Source organism: Nerophis lumbriciformis, linkage group LG12 (assembly GCF_033978685.3).
Source record: "Nerophis lumbriciformis linkage group LG12, RoL_Nlum_v2.1, whole genome shotgun sequence".
NCBI classification, from domain to species: Eukaryota; Metazoa; Chordata; class Actinopteri; order Syngnathiformes; family Syngnathidae; genus Nerophis; species Nerophis lumbriciformis.
In genome coordinates, this window is record NC_084559.2 from 8,241,626 (window position 1) to 8,261,368 (window position 19,743).

The 19,743-nt window shown below is 42.1% G+C and overlaps 1 protein-coding gene across 2 annotated transcripts in view; it reads left to right on the plus strand.

Moving 5' to 3' along the window:
- Positions 1–16,107, plus strand: part of LOC133622900 (leucine-rich repeat transmembrane neuronal protein 4) — a 206,736-nt gene extending 190,629 nt beyond the window's left edge. Inside the window, exon 3 of one of the 2 annotated variants that reach the window (XM_061985739.2) lies at positions 15,193–16,107. In XM_061985739.2, the coding sequence (XP_061841723.2) occupies positions 15,193–15,384 (192 nt within the window). In that variant the 3' untranslated portion in view covers positions 15,385–16,107. The remainder of the gene's footprint in view (positions 1–15,192) is intronic. The other variant, XM_061985740.2, reaches the window with a different exon arrangement.
- Positions 16,108–19,743: the final 3,636 nt, after the last annotated feature.

The following is a 19,743-nucleotide window of genomic DNA, read 5'->3' on the forward strand; positions in this document are numbered from 1 at the left end:
GGCCTGCTTGCCTGTGTATTAAAAGTGTTGAATGAATAAAGTTTGATTGTTTGAGTGAGGAGACAAATTTCACTTGAAAATACACCCTGACTGGACTGCTCTTTTTGAGCAAATAAATGATGTCCATTCAAATAAAACAAAAAAATTACATTTGTTTCAAAATATTGGGTCTTGATCACGCAAGCAAGTAATTGACGTGTCCATCGTGAATAATCACACTTTTGAATTTTGAATAATCACGAATGAAAAAAATAATAATAATTCGACAGCATTAATCTTAACACAAAATTAGCAAGGAGGCCAACCTACTGTATGTCATGTGTATACTGTAAATATATGTATGTGTACTTGACCACCAACCCCAAAGAACTGAAAAATTTGCATTAATATAGCATCCAGGCTAACAACCATGTAAAAGCAATTAAACTGTCTATCAACAATCTAAGCCAGGGGTCCCCAAACTTTTTGACTCGGAGGCAGCATTGGGTTAAAAAAAATGTGGCCAGGGGCCGGGCTCTGTATATATATATATATATATATATATATATATATATATATATATATATATATATGTATGTGTGGGGAAAAAAATCACAAGACTATTTCATCTCTACAGGCCTGTTTCATGAGGGGGGGTACCCTCAATCATCAGGAGATTTTAATGGGAGCATTCGCATACCATGGTTTATATAGGACACAGAGTGGGTGGGTACAGGCTGGCCTAGGGGCGTGGTGATTGGCTCATGTGTTACCTAGGAGGTGTTTCCGTCTATGTTGTTACAATTTCGCTGCGCTTGTTGAGGGATGACAGGTCTGGACGGTAAATAATAAACAGTTTCTCTTTCAAGCATAGGTTGCATCTTTTATTACCACTATTGTAAGGTGTGCTGGATGCAAGAATTTGCCATGTTATTGAATATTCAACATTATTGTCTTTGAGGTCCCAAATGTGTTTGCTGAGTTCTGTGGTATTTCGCAGGTTTTTGTTCCTGAAAGAAGCCTTGTGATTGTTCCATCTGGTTTTGAATTCTCCCTCGGTTAATCCTACAAATGTGTCAAATGTGTTAATGTCCTTGCGTGTTACCTTAGATTGGTAGACAACTGATGTTTGTAAGCACCCCCCGTTGAGAGGGCAATCGGGTTTCTTTCGACAGTTACATCCTTTGTTGGTTTTGGAGTCGCTCTGTCTGGGGGCCGACGGCTCATTTGCAATTGTTTTGTTGTGGTTTGAGATGATTTGTCGTATATTGTTCATGCAGCTGTAGCTCAATTTAATGTTGTTCTTGTTGAATACTTTTCATAGGGTGTTGTCTTTGGGAAAGTGTTTGTCAATCAGATTGAGGAATTTGTGTCCAATGTTCGTTGAGACGTTTTTGCTGTATGGGGGGGTTGTACCAGATGATGTCGTTTCGTTTTCTGTTCTTTTTTGGCTGGTTTCCTGGCGTGGGTTCATAGGTGAGGGTGAAATTGTATCCGCTTTCATCAAGGGCTTTTTGGTACGGGGGGGTTGCTTGGTCAAATTCAGCTTTGCTAGATGACAGCATCGATAGCCTTTTATTGATTCCGGTAGGTATTCTTTTCGTGGTGGTGGGTGGGTGGTTGCTGTCATGGTGCACGTATTGGAGTGTTGTGTTGGGTTTCGTGAATGGTTGGTAGCTATATATATATATATATATATATATATATATATATATATATAAAATCAGAGCGCGATGATGCCACTTATCGATGGGAAAATACATTAGACAATACCAATTGCCTGTGCGGCTAGGAGACACCGAGAGTAACAAGTGGTAGAAAATGGATTAGAAAAGGACAGATTGGCCGTATTTTGGGAACCTCTGAACTAAGCTATAGCTTCCCCATCTCAGTTGTTTAAGGAATCAATTATTTTGTTAAAAATCCTTTGTGTAAAAGCCTAAAAGACAAATACTGAGAGACTAACTATTTACAATTTAACGTGAAAAACTCGGAAAGTCCTCTAACCTCAAATTCAGCCATATTACAGTACTCTAGAGAAGACTATGTAGGTGAGGTACGATCCTAATTGTATTCATTTCCATGCTACAATTTGACAGGTGGCACCCTGTGGTGTGGACAAATAATGATCCTGAAAAATCAACTCCATTGTACATGTAGTATGAAAAGATATACATTGTTGATATTTACTATTTCAGTTATGACTCTCACTAAAAGAAAGCAGGCATTGACAAAAACACTTCTGGAAGAAATGCAGAATGAAATGAACCTGCATGTGTTCATGTGGTCAACAGCCATTGTTCAACCACCGTATGCTAACTAAATGTTGACTACCAGATACTACTTCACTGTCATTCCCTGTTTTATATGCGCCGCGTTTACATGTTCTCATTTGGCAAACATTTGTATCCAAGGTGATTTACAAGTGAGGGAAATCACTTAGGCCTCCACAGAAGACCCTGGAATATTAAGTACTCAGTCAGACCGAGTGCAAGGGGTTCAGGTAAAGATGTGCACAGTAAGTGCAAGTTGGCCATGTTTGGCAGTGGGAGGTGCTCTAAGGAATCAAGTGTCAAGAGATCATAGAATATAGAGTACACCCACACTCTAATAGCACTTGACTACTTCTTCAGTCTTGTCCCCTCTGCAAACTCTCAAATTCTGTTCTCCAAATATGTAGTCATTGACGAGGTGAGGTTGACAGCCATGTTTAGAGTGAACAAAAACAATGCAGGAATAGTCATAGGTAGGGATGGGAATCGAAAACCGGTTCTGAACCTGATGTATCAGTTCCTTGGAATCGATTGCCATCTATTCAAACGGTTATTTTAGTGGATCTAGTTAATAGTGTGAGAGTCCAGTCCATAGTGGATCTAGTTAATAGTGTGAGAATCCAGTCCATAGTGGATCTAGTTAATAGTGTGAGAGTCCAGTCCATAGTGGATCTAGTTAATAGTGTGAGAGTCCAGTCCATAGTGGATCTAGTTAATAGTGTGAGAATCCAGTCCATAGTGGATCTAGTTAATAGTGTGAGAGTCCAGTCCATAGTGGATCTAGTTAATAGTGTGAGAATCCAGTCCATAGTGGATCTAGTAAAAAGTGTGAGAGTCCAGTCCATCGTGGATGTAGTTAATAGTGTGAGAGTCCAGTCCATAGTGGATCTAGTTAATAGTGTGAGAATCCAGTCTATAGTGGATCTAGTTAATAGTGTGAGAGTCCAGTCCATAGTGGATCTAGTAACAAGTGTGAGAGTCCAGTCCATAGTGGATCTAGTTAATAGTGTGAGAGTCCAGTCCATAGTGGATCTAGTAAAACGTGTGAGAGTCCAGTCCATATTGGATCTAGTTAATAGTGTGAGAATCCAGTCCATAGTGGATCTAGTTAATAGTGTGAGAGTCCAGTCCATAGTGGATCTAGTTAATAGTGTGAGAGTCCAGTCCATAGTGGATCTAACATAATAGTGTGAGAGTCCAGTCCATAGTGGATCTAGTAAAAAGTGTGAGAGTCCAGTCCATAGCGGATCTAGTTAATAGTGTGAGAGTCCAGTCCATAGTGGATCTAACATAATAGTGTGAGAGTTCAGTCCATAGTGGATCTAACATAATAGTGTGAGAGTCCAGTCCATAGTGGATCTAGTTAATAGTGTGAGAGTCCAGTCCATAGTGGATCTAGTTAATAGTGTGAGAGTCCAGTCCATAGTGGATGTAACATAATAGTGAGAGTCCAGTCCATAGTGGATCAAGCATAATATTGTGAGAGTCCAGTCCATAGTGGATCTAACATAATAGTGAGAGTCCAGTCCAAAGTGGATCTAACATAATAGTGAGAGTCCAGTCCATAGTGGATCTAACATAATAGTGAGAGTCCAGTCCATAGTGGATCAAGCATAATATTGTGAGAGTCCAGTCCATAGTGGATCAAGCATAATATTGTGAGAGTCCAGTCCATAGTGGATCTAACATAATAGTGTGAGAGTCCAGTCCATAGTGGATCTAACATAATAGTGAGAGTCCAGTCCATAGTGGATCTAACATAATAGTGTGAGAGTCCAGTCCATAGTGGATCTAACATAATAGTGAGAGTCCAGTCCATAGTGGATCTAACATAATAGTGTGAGAGTCCAGTCCATAGTGGATCTAACATAATATTGTGAGAGTCAAGTCCATAGTGGATCTAACATAATATTGTGAGAGTCAAGTCCATAGTGGATCTAACATAATAGAGAGAGTCCAGTCCATAGTGGATCTAACATAATAGTGTGAGAGTCCAGTCCATAGTGGATCCAGCCAAATATTGTGAGAGTCCAGTCCATAGTGGATCTAACATAGTAGTGTGAGAGTCCAGTCCATAGTGGATCTAACATAATAGTGTGAGAGTCCAGTCCATAGTGGATCTAGTACATAGTATGAGAGTCCAGTCCATAGTGGTTCTTTGACTCTGCTCCATTGGACTGGAGGGCTATGTTTGAAAGCCACTTAGTCCTCATCCATCCATCCATTGTGTTTTCTAAAATATTGCACTCTTCCACCCTTATTGATGACCTCTGCAGGAACTCGGAAGAAACATTTATCCTTTTTGCGATTTGAACGGTTCGTATAGCTCAAAACAACCCAAGCATAGGGCTTTTTTTCTTTGAGAAAGGTTAAATGGCACCTGTAGTACCCATTGAGAACCGAGCTCGCTTGACCAACCACGCATAATTAATGACCCGGACGTGATGCCATGCAAATTCAAGCAGTCGCATAGACTGTAATATTGTACATGCTCATTGTTATATATTGTATATATTATATACGCGTGGCACAGTTGGGAGAGTGGCCGTGCCAGCAATCTGAGGGTTACTGGTTCAATCCCCACCTTCTACCATCCTGGTCACGTTCGTTGTGTCCCTGAGCAAGACACTTCACCCTTGCTCCTGACTGGTTAGCACCGTGCTTGGCAGCTCCCACCATCAGTGTGTGAATGGGTGAATGTGGAAAATAGTGTCAAAGCGCTTTGAGTTCCTTAACAAGGTAGAAAAGGGCTAAACAAGTGCGACACATTTACCATTTACAATATCCATCCATCCATCCATCTTCCTCCGCTTATCCGAGGTCGGGTCGCGGGGGCAGCAACCTAAGCAGGGAAGCCCAGACTTCCCTCTCCCCATCCACTTCGTCCAGCTCTTCCTGTGGGACCCCGAGGCGTTCCCAGGCCAGCCGGGCGACATAGTCTTCCCAACGTGTCCTGGGTCTTCCCCGCAGCCTCCAACCGGTTGGACGTGCCCTAAACACCTCCCTAGGGAGGCGTTCGGGTGGCATCCTGACCAGATGCCCGAACCACCTCATCTGGCTCCTCTCCATGTGGAGGAGCAGCGGCTTTACTTTGAGCTCCCCCCGGATGACAGAGCTTCTCACCCTATCTCTAAGGGAGAGCCCCGCCACCCGGCGGAGGAAGCTCATTTCGGCCGCTTGTACCCGTGATCTTGTCCTTTCGGTCATAACCCAAAGCTCATGACCATAGGTGAGGATGGGAATGTAGATCGACCGGTAAATTGAGAGCTTTGCCCTCCAGCTCAGCTCCTTCTTCACCACAACGGATCGATACAGCGTCCGCATTACTGAAGACGCCGCACCGATCCGCCTGTTGATCTCACGATCCACTCTTCCCTCACTTGTGACCAAGACTCCGAGGTACTTGATCTCCTCCACTTGGGGCAAGATCTCCTCCCCAACCCGGAGATGGCACTCCACCCTTTTCCGGGCGAGAACCATGGACTCGGACTTGGAGGTGCTGATTCTCATCCCAGTCGCTTCACACTCGGCTGCGAACTGATCCAGTGAGAGCTGAAGATCCTGGCCAGATGAAGCCATCAGGACCACATCATCTGCAAAAAGCAGAGACCTAATCCTGCAGCCACCAAACCAGATCCCCTCAACGCCTTGACTGCGCCTAGAAATTCTGTCCATAAAAGTTATGAACAGAACCGGTGACAAAGGGCAGCCTTGGCGGAGTCCAACCCTCACTGGAAAAGTGTCCGACTTACTGCCGGCAATGCGGACCAAGCTCTGGCACCGAGCATACAGGGAGCGGACCGCCACAATCAGACAGTCCGTTACCCCATTCTCTCTGAGCACTCCCCACAGGACTTCCCGAGGGACACGGTCAAATGCCTTCTCCAAGTCCACAAAACACATGTAGACTGGTTGGGCAAACTCCCATGCACCCTCAAGGACCCTGCCGAGAGTATAGAGCTGGTCCACAGTTCCACGACCAGGACGAAAACCACACTGTTCCTCCTGAATCCGAGGTTCGACTATCCGGCGTAGCCTCCTCTCCAGTACACCTGAATAGACCTTACCGGGAAGGCTGAGGGGTGTGATCCCACGATAGTTAGAACACACCCTCCGGTTCCCCTTCTTAAATAGAGGAACCACCACCCCGGTCTGCCAATCCAGAGGTACCGCCCCCGATGTCCACGCGATGCTGCAGAGTCTTGTCAACCAAGACAGCCCCACAGCATCCAGAGCCTTAAGGAACTCCGGGCGGATCTCAATTACCCCTGGGGCCTTGCCACCGAGGAGCTTTTTAACTACCTCAGCAACCTCAGCCCCAGAAATAGGAGAGCCCACCACAGACTCCCCAGGCACTGCTTCCTCATAGGAAGACGTTTACCATATAAACATATAATATATCAGTATATATCATATACTGTATATGTAATATGTAAATATTACATAAATGTTATATTTTATTTTGCTACTATGGTACATTTTTAGTCTACTTTATACCTTACACTTTCCATCCTTTGTAACTGAGCTACTGTGTGGAACAATTTCCCTTGTGGATCATTAAAGTTTGTCTAAGTCCAAGACTTGAATGACATTTAAGGTCCTAATCATTAAGGTGCTAAACTTAATTAAAGTCTGTTGTCCTTAAATCCAATGTTTTCTTTTTCCTAGCATCAACATATTGCCTTTTCAAACAATGTTGGGTGGATCTCTATCTTCCGGAAGGCACATATATGTGTTAGGAATATAATACCAATGAATGGTTACATTAGTAATTCTAAGTGGCACCCAACCATAAAATCCCAATGGATATCTTAGCCAGTCAAGAGCATATCATTTATTTTCTAAAGTACATGAGAGGCTTTGTAATTGAAATGATGTTGTGTTGTCTAGTCCAATCAAAGTCTTTCATAATACGACTCACCAAAGGAGTGCCATTTATTCATGTGTTTACAGATGTGTCGGCTGTGTAGTCACAAGTGCTTAACAGTGATGGGGGGAAAAAACAGTTTATTGTCTAAGTAATTGCAGTTTAGTTTATTTTATGATACCTTTGGAGCACAGCTTGGCAATTTGGAATCCAAACAGGCAAGAAATGTTGAGATAAAGGTTACATGTGTTTTGCCGACTACAGTCTTAGGACAGACTGGAAAGGCTGATTGCTTCAACCCTTTACTTTTACCATTCTATTAATTGGACGAAAACAAGCCCACAATGCCCTCTTCTCTCAACAATTGGCAGAAAGTAAACCAATCAATCAATCAATGTTTATTTATATAGCCCTAAATCACAAGTGTCTCAAAGGGCTGCACAAGCCACAACGACATCCTCGGTACAAAGCCCACATAAGGGCAAGGAAAAACTCACCCCAGTGGGACGTCGATGTGAATGACTATGAGAAACCTTGGAGAGGACCGCATATGTGGGTAACCTCCCCCCTCTAGGGGAGACCGAAAGCAATGGATGTCGAGTGGGTCTGACATAATATTGTGGGAGTCCAGTCCATAGTGGATCCAACATAATAGTAAGAGTCCAGTCCATAGTGGGGCCAGCAGGACACCATCCCAAGTGGAGACGGGTCAGCAGCGCAGAGATGTTCCCAGCCAATGCACAGGCGAGCGGTCCACCCCGGGTCCCGACTCTGGACAGCCAGCACTTCATCCATGGCCACCGGACCTGTGCCCACCCCCCCCGCCACAAGGGATAGAGGGGAGCAGAGGAGAGAAGAAAAGAAACGGCAGATCAACTGGTCTAACAGGGGGGCTATTTAAAGGCTAGAGTATACAAATGCGTTTTAAGATGGGACTTAAAGGCTTCTACTGAGGTAGCATCTCTAATTGTTACCGGGAGGGCATTCCATAGTACTGGAGCCCCAATAGAAAACGCTCTATAGCCCGCAGACTTTTTTTGGGCTCTGGGAATCACTAATAAGCCGGAGTTCTTTGAAGGCAGATTTCTTGCCGGGACATATGGTACAATGCAATCGACAAGATAGGACGGAGCTAGACCGTGTAGTATTTTATACGTAAGTAGTAAAACCTTAAAGTCACATCTTAAGTGCACAGGAAGCCAGTGCAGGTGAGCCAGTATAGGCGTAATATGATCAAACTTTCTTGTTCTTGTCAAAAGTCTAGCAGCCGCATTTTGTACCAACTGTAATCTTTTAATGCTAGACATAGGGAGACCCCAAAATAATACGTTACAGTAGTCGAGACGAGACGTAACGAACGCATGAATAATGATCTCAGCGTCGCTAGTGGATAAAATAGAACGAATTTTAGCGATATTACGGAGATGAAAGAAGGCCGTTTTTAGTAACACTCTTAATGTGTGACTCAAAGGAGAGAGTTGGGTGGAAGATAATACCCAGATTCTTTACTGATTCGCCTTGTGTAATTGTTTGGTTGTCAAATGTTAAGGTGGTATTATTAAATAAATGTCGGTGTTTAGCAGGACCGATAATCAGCATTTCCGTTTTCTTGGCGTTGAGTTGCAAGAAGTTAGCGGACATCCATTGTTTAATTTCATTAAGACACGCCTCCAGCTGACTACAATCCGGCGTGTTGGTCAGCTTTAGGGGCATGTAGAGTTGGCTGTCATCAGCATAGCAATGAAAGCTAACACCGTATTTGCGTATGATGTCGCCTAGCGGCAGCATGTAAATACTAAAGAGTGCAGGGCCAAGAACCGAACCCTGAGGAACTCCGCACGTTACCTTAACATAGTCCGAGGTCACATTATTATGGGAGACGCATTGCATCCTGTCAGTAAGATAAGAGTTAAACCACGACAAAGCTAAGTCTGACATACCAATACGTGTTTTGATACGCTCTAATAAAATATTATGATGGACGGTATCGAAAGCAGCGCTAAGATCAAGAAGCAGCAACATAGATGACGCATCAGAATCCATCGTTAATATGGATTAAGACAGACCTATTTTACATCTGTACGTTCCTTCTTGGTGATTTCCTAATAAGTTCTTCTAAAGGGTTGTGCAAAGTTCAGACATGGACAGAAAAGGTGTTTGCAACAAAGCCTCCTATTTAAGCAAAGGACTACCAAAGCCAGATTGGAGTGCTGAGGGCTTCGTTAATCCTGACCAATATACACATAAATTGGGGGAATCCAATTCAGTTTTAAACAAATCCTTTTGTGATTCTAGCAAATAATCCTAGACGGAACATTTAATAATAGATATATGAGCAGTGATTTTTCCGTGCGAGGGCTTTGAGAAGCCTGGTTCCTGGTATGATATTTCAACAAAGAACAAATAATATGATGGATGTCCCCATCAAAAGAAACATTGCTATCTAATAACTGACAACTGAAATGATGCATTGCTTATACATTATGTTGAGCATTATATGATATCCTGTTATTGTTTGTGTCTGTCATTCTTCTCATTCTGATAGTGAGCTTCCTCTTCTTTGTCATATTAAGTGTTGCCAGCTGTCGTGTGTGAGGATGAATACAGTTTTTATTAGACTTTTATTAGTAGATTGCACAGTACAGTACATATTCCGTACAATTGACCACTAAATGGTAACACCCGAAAAAGTGTTTCCACTTGTTTAAGTCGGGGTCCACGTTAATCAATTCATGGTACAAATATATACTATCATCATAATACAGTCATCACACAAGTTCATCATCAGAGTATATTATTTACATTATTTATAATCCGGGGGGTGGGATGTGGAGGGGGTTGGGTGGGTTAGGTTGGGTTGCTATCAGCATATTTCAGTCATCAACCATTATATCATCTGAGAAATGGACATTGAAACAGTGTAGGTCTGACTTGGTAGGATATGTACAGCGAGCAGAGAACATAGAGAGATCAGAAAGCATAAGAACAAGGATATACATTTGATTATTTACAGTTGATTTGTAAAAGATTATTTTACCCCAAACACGACGACACTTCGTGAAGACAGGTTTCCTTCTTGTTTTCATGTGGGGGGGTTTTGCCTTTTGGTTGGGGACCCTTTGGGACTGTGTGACAAGGGGTGGCACTTTCCTGACTTCTGCGGTTCTTTTTTGTGAACTTCTGGATCTGCCTCCCGGGAGCCTTTTGGCCATGGAGACCAGCTGCTGGGTCTCTGCCACACCAGAGTCCGTTTGGAGAGACTGGAGGAGATGTGGATGAAGAGACAGGACTGCGGAGCTGGTGCTGAGCTCCGGGACGGACAAGCTTCACAGTGTCTTGGCTGAATGAGCAGGTATCGTACACCTCGGTCTCCTTGGACGCATCCTCGCTCATCCATGCGGACTGGACACTGGCCGAGAGTTAGTGGACGGCCGAGGGTGGAGTCGGATCTCTTGGTTGCTTTGTTGGGTCTGCTCATGTCTCTGACCATGCACCCCCCACCCCAGCAGACGATGGTGTGGAACGCCGCAGAGGCCATCACAGTGTATATGTTTTATTTATTTATTTTTTTGTAGCTGTATGTAGAAGTGGCTGGTTGAATCAGATCTGCTCTTTTAATGTCTTTAATGTCTTTTGTGTTCTTTGAAGTTTCCCTCTTACACACGTGCTTATGTGTGCTATGGCTATGAGTTAATGTTTGATCCTGTTCTGTCTCCCTGTAATGTTTGTCTGCTCTTGAATGGGATTGTGCTGAAAATCTTAATTTCCCTTCAGGGATTATTAAAGTATTTTCTGATTCTGATTCTGATTCATGCATCGGCATATAACCGGTCTATTAGGGTCAGAATCCTTGCTAGTTGGTAAGGGGTCACATACATAAGGGGCGTGGGGGTGGGAACAGTCAGATGTCTGATGGGTGTTACGTTGAAGTTGCAGCAATGCAATGTCCAGAGCACAATTATTGAGGTGGTGAAGAGTGAGGTAATAAGATGGTCGGGGGGGCTGTTCATTTAGCAGTCTCACAGCCTGGGGATACAGACTGTGAGACATTCTGGTGGTCCTGGCGCCAATCCATCTATACCTCCTTCCAGAGGGTAGCAGGTTGAAGAGGCCATGTGCTGGGTGGTATCTGTCCTTCAGGATGTTATGTACTCGCTTTAGGCAGCGAGTTGTGTACATGGCACTCATCTCTGGGAGTATCGTCCTTGTAATTTTACCCGCCGCTTTAACCACTCGCTGGAGGGCCTGTTGGTTCGCTTTAGTGCAGCTAGCAAATCACACTAAAAAGCCGTAAGTGAGGACACTGCTGATGGCACAGTTGTAAAAGTTTACCATTGATTTCTGCCAAATGTTTGCGCATTTTAGTTTCCTCAAAAAAAAAAGACGTTGTTGGGGCTTTCCGACTGTAGAAGCAGTGTTAATGTCCCAATATAGATCTTCTGTTATGTTCACCCATAAGAATTTGAAATGTTTGACCCTTTCTACAAGATTGTTATTAATTAAAAGTGGAGAGTGTTTGTTCTGTCCTTTCCTGGGGAGGCTACAATTAGTTCTTTGGTTTTGTTAGTGTTAAGAACCAAGTTATTGTTAGCACACCCTGTTGGACTTCTGCACTGTATGCTGTCTCTTCATTGTTGCTGATGACCGTGGTGTCGTCGGCATATTTGACAGTGAGATTGGATGTTGAAGAGGCTATGCAGTCATGTGTGAAGAGGGTGAAGAGCACAGGGCTTAGCACACAACCCTGTGGGGCACCGGTGTTGATGGTGAGCGTGGCAGAAATGTGCTCGCCTAGTTTCACATACTGTGTGCGATTCGTGTGCGACTTTGATGTCAAGTCGCTTTTCCAAGTCTATAATTTTTGCTATTTATTTTGGATTTTTTTCCCATGGACTTTTTAGGGATGAACCTATACTATTAGCAATTGTATATTGGATTAGCCTACAGTATAATGTATGCATACTTGCCAACCCTCCCGGATTTTCCGGGAGACTCCCGAAATTCAGCGCCTCTCCCGAAAACCTCCCGGGACAAATTTTCTCCCGAAAATCTCCCGAAATTCAGGCGGAGCTGGAGGCCACGCCCCCTCCAGCTCCATACGGACCTGAGTGACGTGTTGACAGCCTGTTCTCACGTCCGCTTTCCCACCATATAAACAGCTAATGATCGAGGGCGAGTTCTTGGTTTCTTATGTGTGTTTAATGTTAGGCAGTTTCATTAACGTCCTCCCAGCGCGGTAACAACACACAACAACAACAGTCAAGTTTTCGTCCCACGTAAAGCAGTTGGTCTGCCGTAAACAGCAATGTTGTGACACTTTTAAACAGGACAATACTGCCATCTACTGTACATGCATATGTGACCCACCCATAATGTGTCACATTTTATTGTTGATTTATTTATTTTATTTTGTGGTTTGAATTCGTTTTTAAAGCTGTCATTACACATTTATCAGTATTCACATTGGTCAGTAGGGGGCAGTAGGGCGTTTCTTCCCAATTGAATGCTATCACCTGCAGACCGGAAGTGCCTTGTCATTCTGATGAGCGCGACCAGTCTGTGAACAATTGAAACGTCCTGTGTGCTTTGTCCTCCTGTATAACAGGTTAGTTTTGGTGAATCAACTCACTGAATAATATCCATGTGATCTTTATAAGTTGAAGTACACATTCTGATGGTGGAGCCTAACTCTAAAGTGTTTGTGAGTTGAAGTTTGTATTTGTGAATGAATCCAGTGCACAGCTGCAGTAATCAATACAAAAAGGCGACGTGAGTGCGCAATGTTTGTATAGGAACTTCTGATCCTAATTCAGACTCCCAAATTAGAGCTCCCGTTTTCTTATTGATTTTTATAATGTATATTTGTATAATGTGTGTGTTCTGAAATAGTGACAGAGAATAGAACAAGGATGGACAATTCAACCCTTAACTCAACAATGAGTAGATGAGTGTTATGTGTGTGTATGTGTAAATAAATGAACACTGAAATTCAAGTATTTCTTTTATTATATATATATATATATATATATATATATATATATATATATATATATATATATATATATATATATATATATATATATATATATATATATATATATATATATATATATATATATATATGTATACATATATATATACACACATTCTTAGACAAGTTATGACATACATTCATACTTGCCAACCTTGAGACCTCCGATTTCGGAAGGTGGGGGCGTGGTCGGGGGTGGGGCGGGGTATGTGGTTGGGGGCGTGGTTAAGATATATATATAAGAAATACTTGACTTTCAGTGAATTCTAGCTATATAGATGTATATATTTTATTACATATATATATATATATATATATATATGTAATAAAATATATACATCTATATCTATATCTATATATATATATATATATATATATATATATATATATATATATATATATATGTAATAAAATATATACATCTATATACATCTATATATATCTATATATATATATATATATATATATATATATATATATATATATATATATATATATATATGTATGTGTGGGGAAAAAAATCACAAGACTATTTCATCTCTACAGGCCTGTTTCATGAGGGGGGGTACCCTCAATCATCAGGAGATTTTTTTTTTTTTTTTTTTTTTTTTCCCCACACATACATATATTGCGCTCTACTACGGTATCGAGCACTATTTTTTGGATAACCTTATTAAGACATATATATATATATATATATATATATATATATATATATATATATATATATATATATATATATATATACATATATATATATATATATATATTTAAGACATATATATATATATATATATATATATATATATATATATATATATTTATATATATATATATATATATATATATATATATATATATATATATATATATATATATGTAATAAAATATATACATATATATAGCTAGAATTCACTGAAAGTCAAGTATTTCTTATAGATATATCTTAACCACGCCCCCCAACCACAGACCCCGCCCCACCCCCGACCACGCCCCCACCCCCCCACCCCCCCACCTCCCGAAATCGGAGGTCTCAAGGTTGGCAAGTATGAATGTATGTCATAACTTGTCTAAGAATTGATAAAGTAAGCATGTTTCCCAAGCCGGTAAATATGTCTTTGTCATTTAAATGTAATTATTGTCATCGCCAATGGCTGCACGTACCGTACTAATAATGATGCAAAATGACTGCACGTACCGTACTATTAATGATGCAAAATGACTGCACGTACCGTACTAATAATGATGCAAAATGACTGCACGTACCGTACTAATAATGATGCAAAATGACTGCACGTACCGTACTAATAATGATGCAAAATGACTGCACGTACCGTACTAATAATGATGCAAAATGACTGCACGTACCGTACTAATAATGATGCAAAATGACTGCACGTACCGTACTAATAATGATGCAAAATGACTGCACGTACCGTACTAATAATGATGCAAAATGACTGCACGTACCGTACTAATAATGATGCAAAATGACTGCACGTACCGTACTAATAATGATGCAAAATGACTGCACGTACCGTACTAATAATGATGCAAAATGACTGCACGTACCGTACTAATAATGATGCAAAATGACTGCTGCAATGCTGCTTGGGACTTTTGTATGTATTTACTGCATGTTTTGCATATCCTCAATGTTATTTGTCCACATATCAGAAGATGCATTATGTCATTTAATCGACACAATTCCGACCTCACGAGCACGTAAACCTGCAAGGGAGTATTGGAATCAGCCAAGTGCTGGTAACGTAATAAGCACTCCCTTCTAAAAAGAGCCTTGATTCCATTTAAAGGAGGGCAGTGAGTATGTGTGCACCCTTTGCTCAAGGCTTTCATCTTGCATATAAATCATCCCCGCTGAAAGTTGGAATATTTCAGGTCTCCGGGCGTGCTCCGTATCGCCAGCCAAGACTGCATTAATGACGGTGCGGCGCCACCAGCGAATTAAGCCAATTTCAAATATCGGACAAAATGTTGAAATGAGTGAGTGAGTCGGTCTCCTCTTTCTGTGCTTTTTCCAGATACCGCTGCAGCTGAGAGCCATGACGTACGGCTGCGAGCAGTCAGTGCTGGACTACTGCCACGCTCACCTGCACTTCAACACGGAGCCCCGCATTCAGGAGACGGACAGTCGCAGGCCGAGCAGGTACCAGCGGGGCCCGACGGCCGAGCCTGTGTCGTCTTTCTCCCGGACCCGTTCCCTCCGACAGTAAACAGCAGTAAATAATCTGCAGACTTTTTGGAATAAAACAAGGTGTTGAAGGGAAGGTGTGCTGGTAAAGAAGCAACAGAGACAGTTAATCTGCTGAAGAGCATCCAGGGCCACAGGGTAATGAGGAGGACATCATTCTCAGTGGAAATATAAGTCTGCTATTGATTGATGAGTCCCTGACCCATCAAACCCTCAATATGCCTCAATTAGCCAAGGAGGCTGAACAGCAGCCTGACTTTTAATGTTCCGCTCCTGCTCTCGCGCTGCTTGTTGAGGAGTGTCAAGGATAATACTTCACTCATTTGTTAATCCCATGAAAAATATTCTGTATTTTTGCCACTTGTCCACGTCTGGGTGCCTCTGCTGTGTCAGGTAAAGTAAACAAACGCAAAAGGCTTAAAAAAAAAACAAACACCAGACGTGAGAAACTGTGTTGGAAGTATTTTTCTGCTGCTTTTTTGTTCCGATCATTATGAATCTGTCGGGGAAGAAGACTCTGGACCACTTTCATGTACACGCTAAATTACAGAATGGACGAAAAATAGTGTCACATGTACAGCCAGAAAATAGTATTTGTCATTATGCTGATTTGCATCGCCACAAGGTCCAGCCCCCGCTTCTGCTCCACCTGGGTCCTCTGAATGAGAGTCAAGCGCGTTAGGCATTGAGCTAAAAGCCCGGGCTGTCAACTCCTCATCCAGCGCTCCTTCTTAAGGCAGGGATATTTGACTAGAATGTTCTGGGGGACACATTTCCAGAGAGCACTATGGGCCTGATTTACTAAGATCTAAATACCATGCACTTAACAGCGTGTGCAATCTATAAAATAGTGTGTGCTCTTAGTGGGCGTGTTGCGTACGATTTACTAAGACTGCGTGTGCAAGTGAAAATTGGTGCAGACCTCTTTTGTCATGATCCGTGGTCCGGATCATGTTTTTGTTATGTTCTGTTAGTTTTAGACTCCAAAAGTTCCTGTTTTTGTGTGCACCCTTGTTTGTTTTAGTTACCATGGCGACTTATGATTTTCACCTGCCTCTGGTGTTCGGTACACGCACCTGTTTCCAATCAAAAGACATGATTTAAGCCCACTTTTGCCAGTCAGTCGTCCTGGCGTCATTATTGGTTTCATGCCACAGTTTCATGTTGTGCTATGCCATAGTTCATGTTAGTTGTTTCATGCCACAGTTTCATGTTGTTCTATGCCATAGTTCATGTTGGTTGTTTCATGCCACAGTTTCATGTTGTGCTATGCCATAGTTCATAATAATAATAATAATAACTGGGATTTATATAGCGCTTTTCTAAGTACCCAAAGTCGCTTTACATGTAGAACCCATCATTCATTCACACCTGGTGGTGGTAAGCTACTTTCATAGCCACAGCTGCCCTGGGGTAGACTGACGGAAGCGTGGCTGCAATTTGCGCCAACGGCCCCTCCGACCACCACCTATCATTCATCATTCAATTCACCGGTGTGAGTGGCACCGGGGGCAAAGGGTGAAGTGTCCCGCCCAAGGACACAACGGCAGCGGATTTTGGATGGTAAGAGGCGGGGAGCGAACCTGCAACCCTCAGGTTTCTGACACGGTTGCTCTACCCACTACGCCATGCCGCCCCATGTTAGTTGTTTCATGCCACAGTTTCATGTTGTGCTATGCCACAGTTCATGTTAGTTGTTTCATGCCACAGTTTCATGTTGTTCTATGCCATAGTTCATGTTAGTTGTTTCATGCCACAGTTTCATGTTGTGCTATGCCATAGTTCATGTTAGTTGTTTCATGCCACAGTTTCATGTTGTTCTATGCCATAGTTCATGTTAGTTGTTTCATGCCACAGTTTCATGTTGTTCTATGCCATAGTTCATGTTGGTTGTTTCATGCCACAGTTTCATGTTGTTCAATGCCATAGTTCATGTTAGTTGTTTCATGCCACAGTTTCATGTTGTTCTATGCCATAGTTCATGTTAGTTGTTTCATGCCACAGTTTCATGTAGTGCTATGCCAGAGTTCATGTTAGTTGTTTCATGCCACAGTTTCATGTTGTGCTATGCCATAGTTCATGTTAGTTGTTTCATGCCACAGTTTCATGTTGTTCTATGCCATAGTTCATGTTAGTTGTTTCATGCCACAGTTTCATGTTGTGCTATGCCATAGTTCATGTTAGTTGTTTCATGCCACAGTTTCATGTTGTTCTATGCCATAGTTCATGTTAGTTGTTTCATGCCACAGTTTCATGTTGTGCTATGCCATAGTTCATGTTAGTTGTTTCATGCCACAGTTTCATGTTGTTCTATGCCATAGTTCATGTTAGTTGTTTCATGCCACAGTTTCATGTTGTGCTATGTCATAGTTCATGTTGGTTGTTTCATGCCACAGTTTCATGTTGTGCTATGCCATAGTTCATGTTAGTTGTTTCATGCCACAGTTTCATGTAGTGCTATGCCATAGTTCATGTTAGTTGTTTCATGCCACAGTTTCATGTTGTTCTATGCCATAGTTCATGTTGGTTGTTTCATGCCACAGTTTCATGTTGTTCTATGCCATAGTTCATGTTAGTTGTTTCATGCCACAGTTTCATGTTGTTCTATGCCATAGTTCATGTTGGTTGTTTCATGCCACAGTTTCATGTTGTTGTATGCCATAGTTCATGTTAGTTGTTTCATGCCACAGTTTCATGTTGTTCTATGCCATAGTTCATGTTAGTTGTTTCATGCCACAGTTTCATGTTGTTCTATGCCATAGTTCATGTTAGTTGTTTCATGCCACAGTTTCATGTAGTGCTATGCCATAGTTCATGTTAGTTGTTTCATGCCACAGTTTCATGTTGTTCTATGCCATAGTTCATGTTGGTTGTTTCATGCCACAGTTTCATGTTGTTGTATGCCATAGTTCATGTTAGTTGTTTCATGCCACAGTTTCATGTTGTTCTATGCCATAGTTCATGTTAGTTGTTTCATGCCACAGTTTCATGTTGTGCTATGCCATAGTTAATGTTAGTTGTTTCATGCCACAGTAAGTCTTGTTTGTTCTCTGTCCATAGTTCATGCTAAGTGTTTGTGTCTATGTTTCCTGCGTTAAGTCTTTTTCGTTCTTTAGCCTCTCGTGCGAACGGCATGCTTTCCGTTTGTTTTAGTTCCTGTCTTTTGTGATGTGTAGTATTCATTAATAAATAAACATGTTCCTACCTTCAAGTCCTGTCCGGAATAGTCCGTTTGCATCCCGGGAGAACAAACCAGAAAAATCATAAGTCGCCATGGTAACTAAAACAAACAAGGGTGCACACAAAAACAGGAACTATGGAGTCTAACACTAACAGAACATAACAAAAACATGATCCGGACCACGGATCATGACAACTTTATTTAAATGAGTATTTTGCGTGTAATACAGGTTCATAACCATGGAGACACTCATTTACCGCACACTCGTTTTATCACCGCCTACCTGTGGCGTATTCAAACCTGCAGGAGACATTTACTACTTTTTATGGGCGTTTTAGAAGCAGTCGTGCTTGCAGCTACATTATTTTTTTTCTTACCATCTAAGGTGCGCTCACGCAAAAAGAGGAGAGGTGCCTTGAGGAACGCCTCAGTTATGTAAATCACAAGTTTGGACCAATGTCTTTACAGGGGTCCAAGTTCCTCTGTACACCATAGGTCAATGTCTTTATAGTGGTCCAAGTTCCTCTGTACACCATAGGCCATGTCTTTACTGTGGTCCAAGTTCCTCTGTAAACCATAGGCCATGTCTTTACAGGGGTCCAAGTTCCTCTGTACACCATAGGCCATGTCTTTACAGGGGTCCAAGTTCCTCTGTACACCATAGGCCATGTCTTTACAGGGGTCCAAGTTCTTCTGTACACCATAGGCCATGTCTTTACAGGGGTCCTAGTTCCTCTGTACACCATAGGTCAATGTCTTTATAGTGGTCCAAGTTCCTCTGTACACCATAGGCCAATGTCTTTACAGGGGTCCAAGTTCCTCTGTACACCATAGGCCATGTCTTTACAGGGGTCCTAGTTCCTCTGTACACCATAGGCCATGTCTTTACAGCGGTGCAAGTTCCTCTGTACACCATAGGCCATATCTTTACAGGGGTCCTAGTTCCTCTGTACACCATAGGTCAATGTCTATATAGTGGTCCAAGTTCCTCTGTACACCATAGGCCATACCTTTACAGGGGTCCTAGTTCCTCTGTACACCATAGGCCATGTCTTTACAGTGGTCCAAGTTCCTCTGTACACCATATGCCAATGTCTTTACAGTGGTCCAAGTTCCTCTGTACACCATAGGCCATGTCTTTACAGGGGTCCTAGTTCCTCTGTACACCATAGGCCATGTCTTTACTGTGGTCCAAGTTCC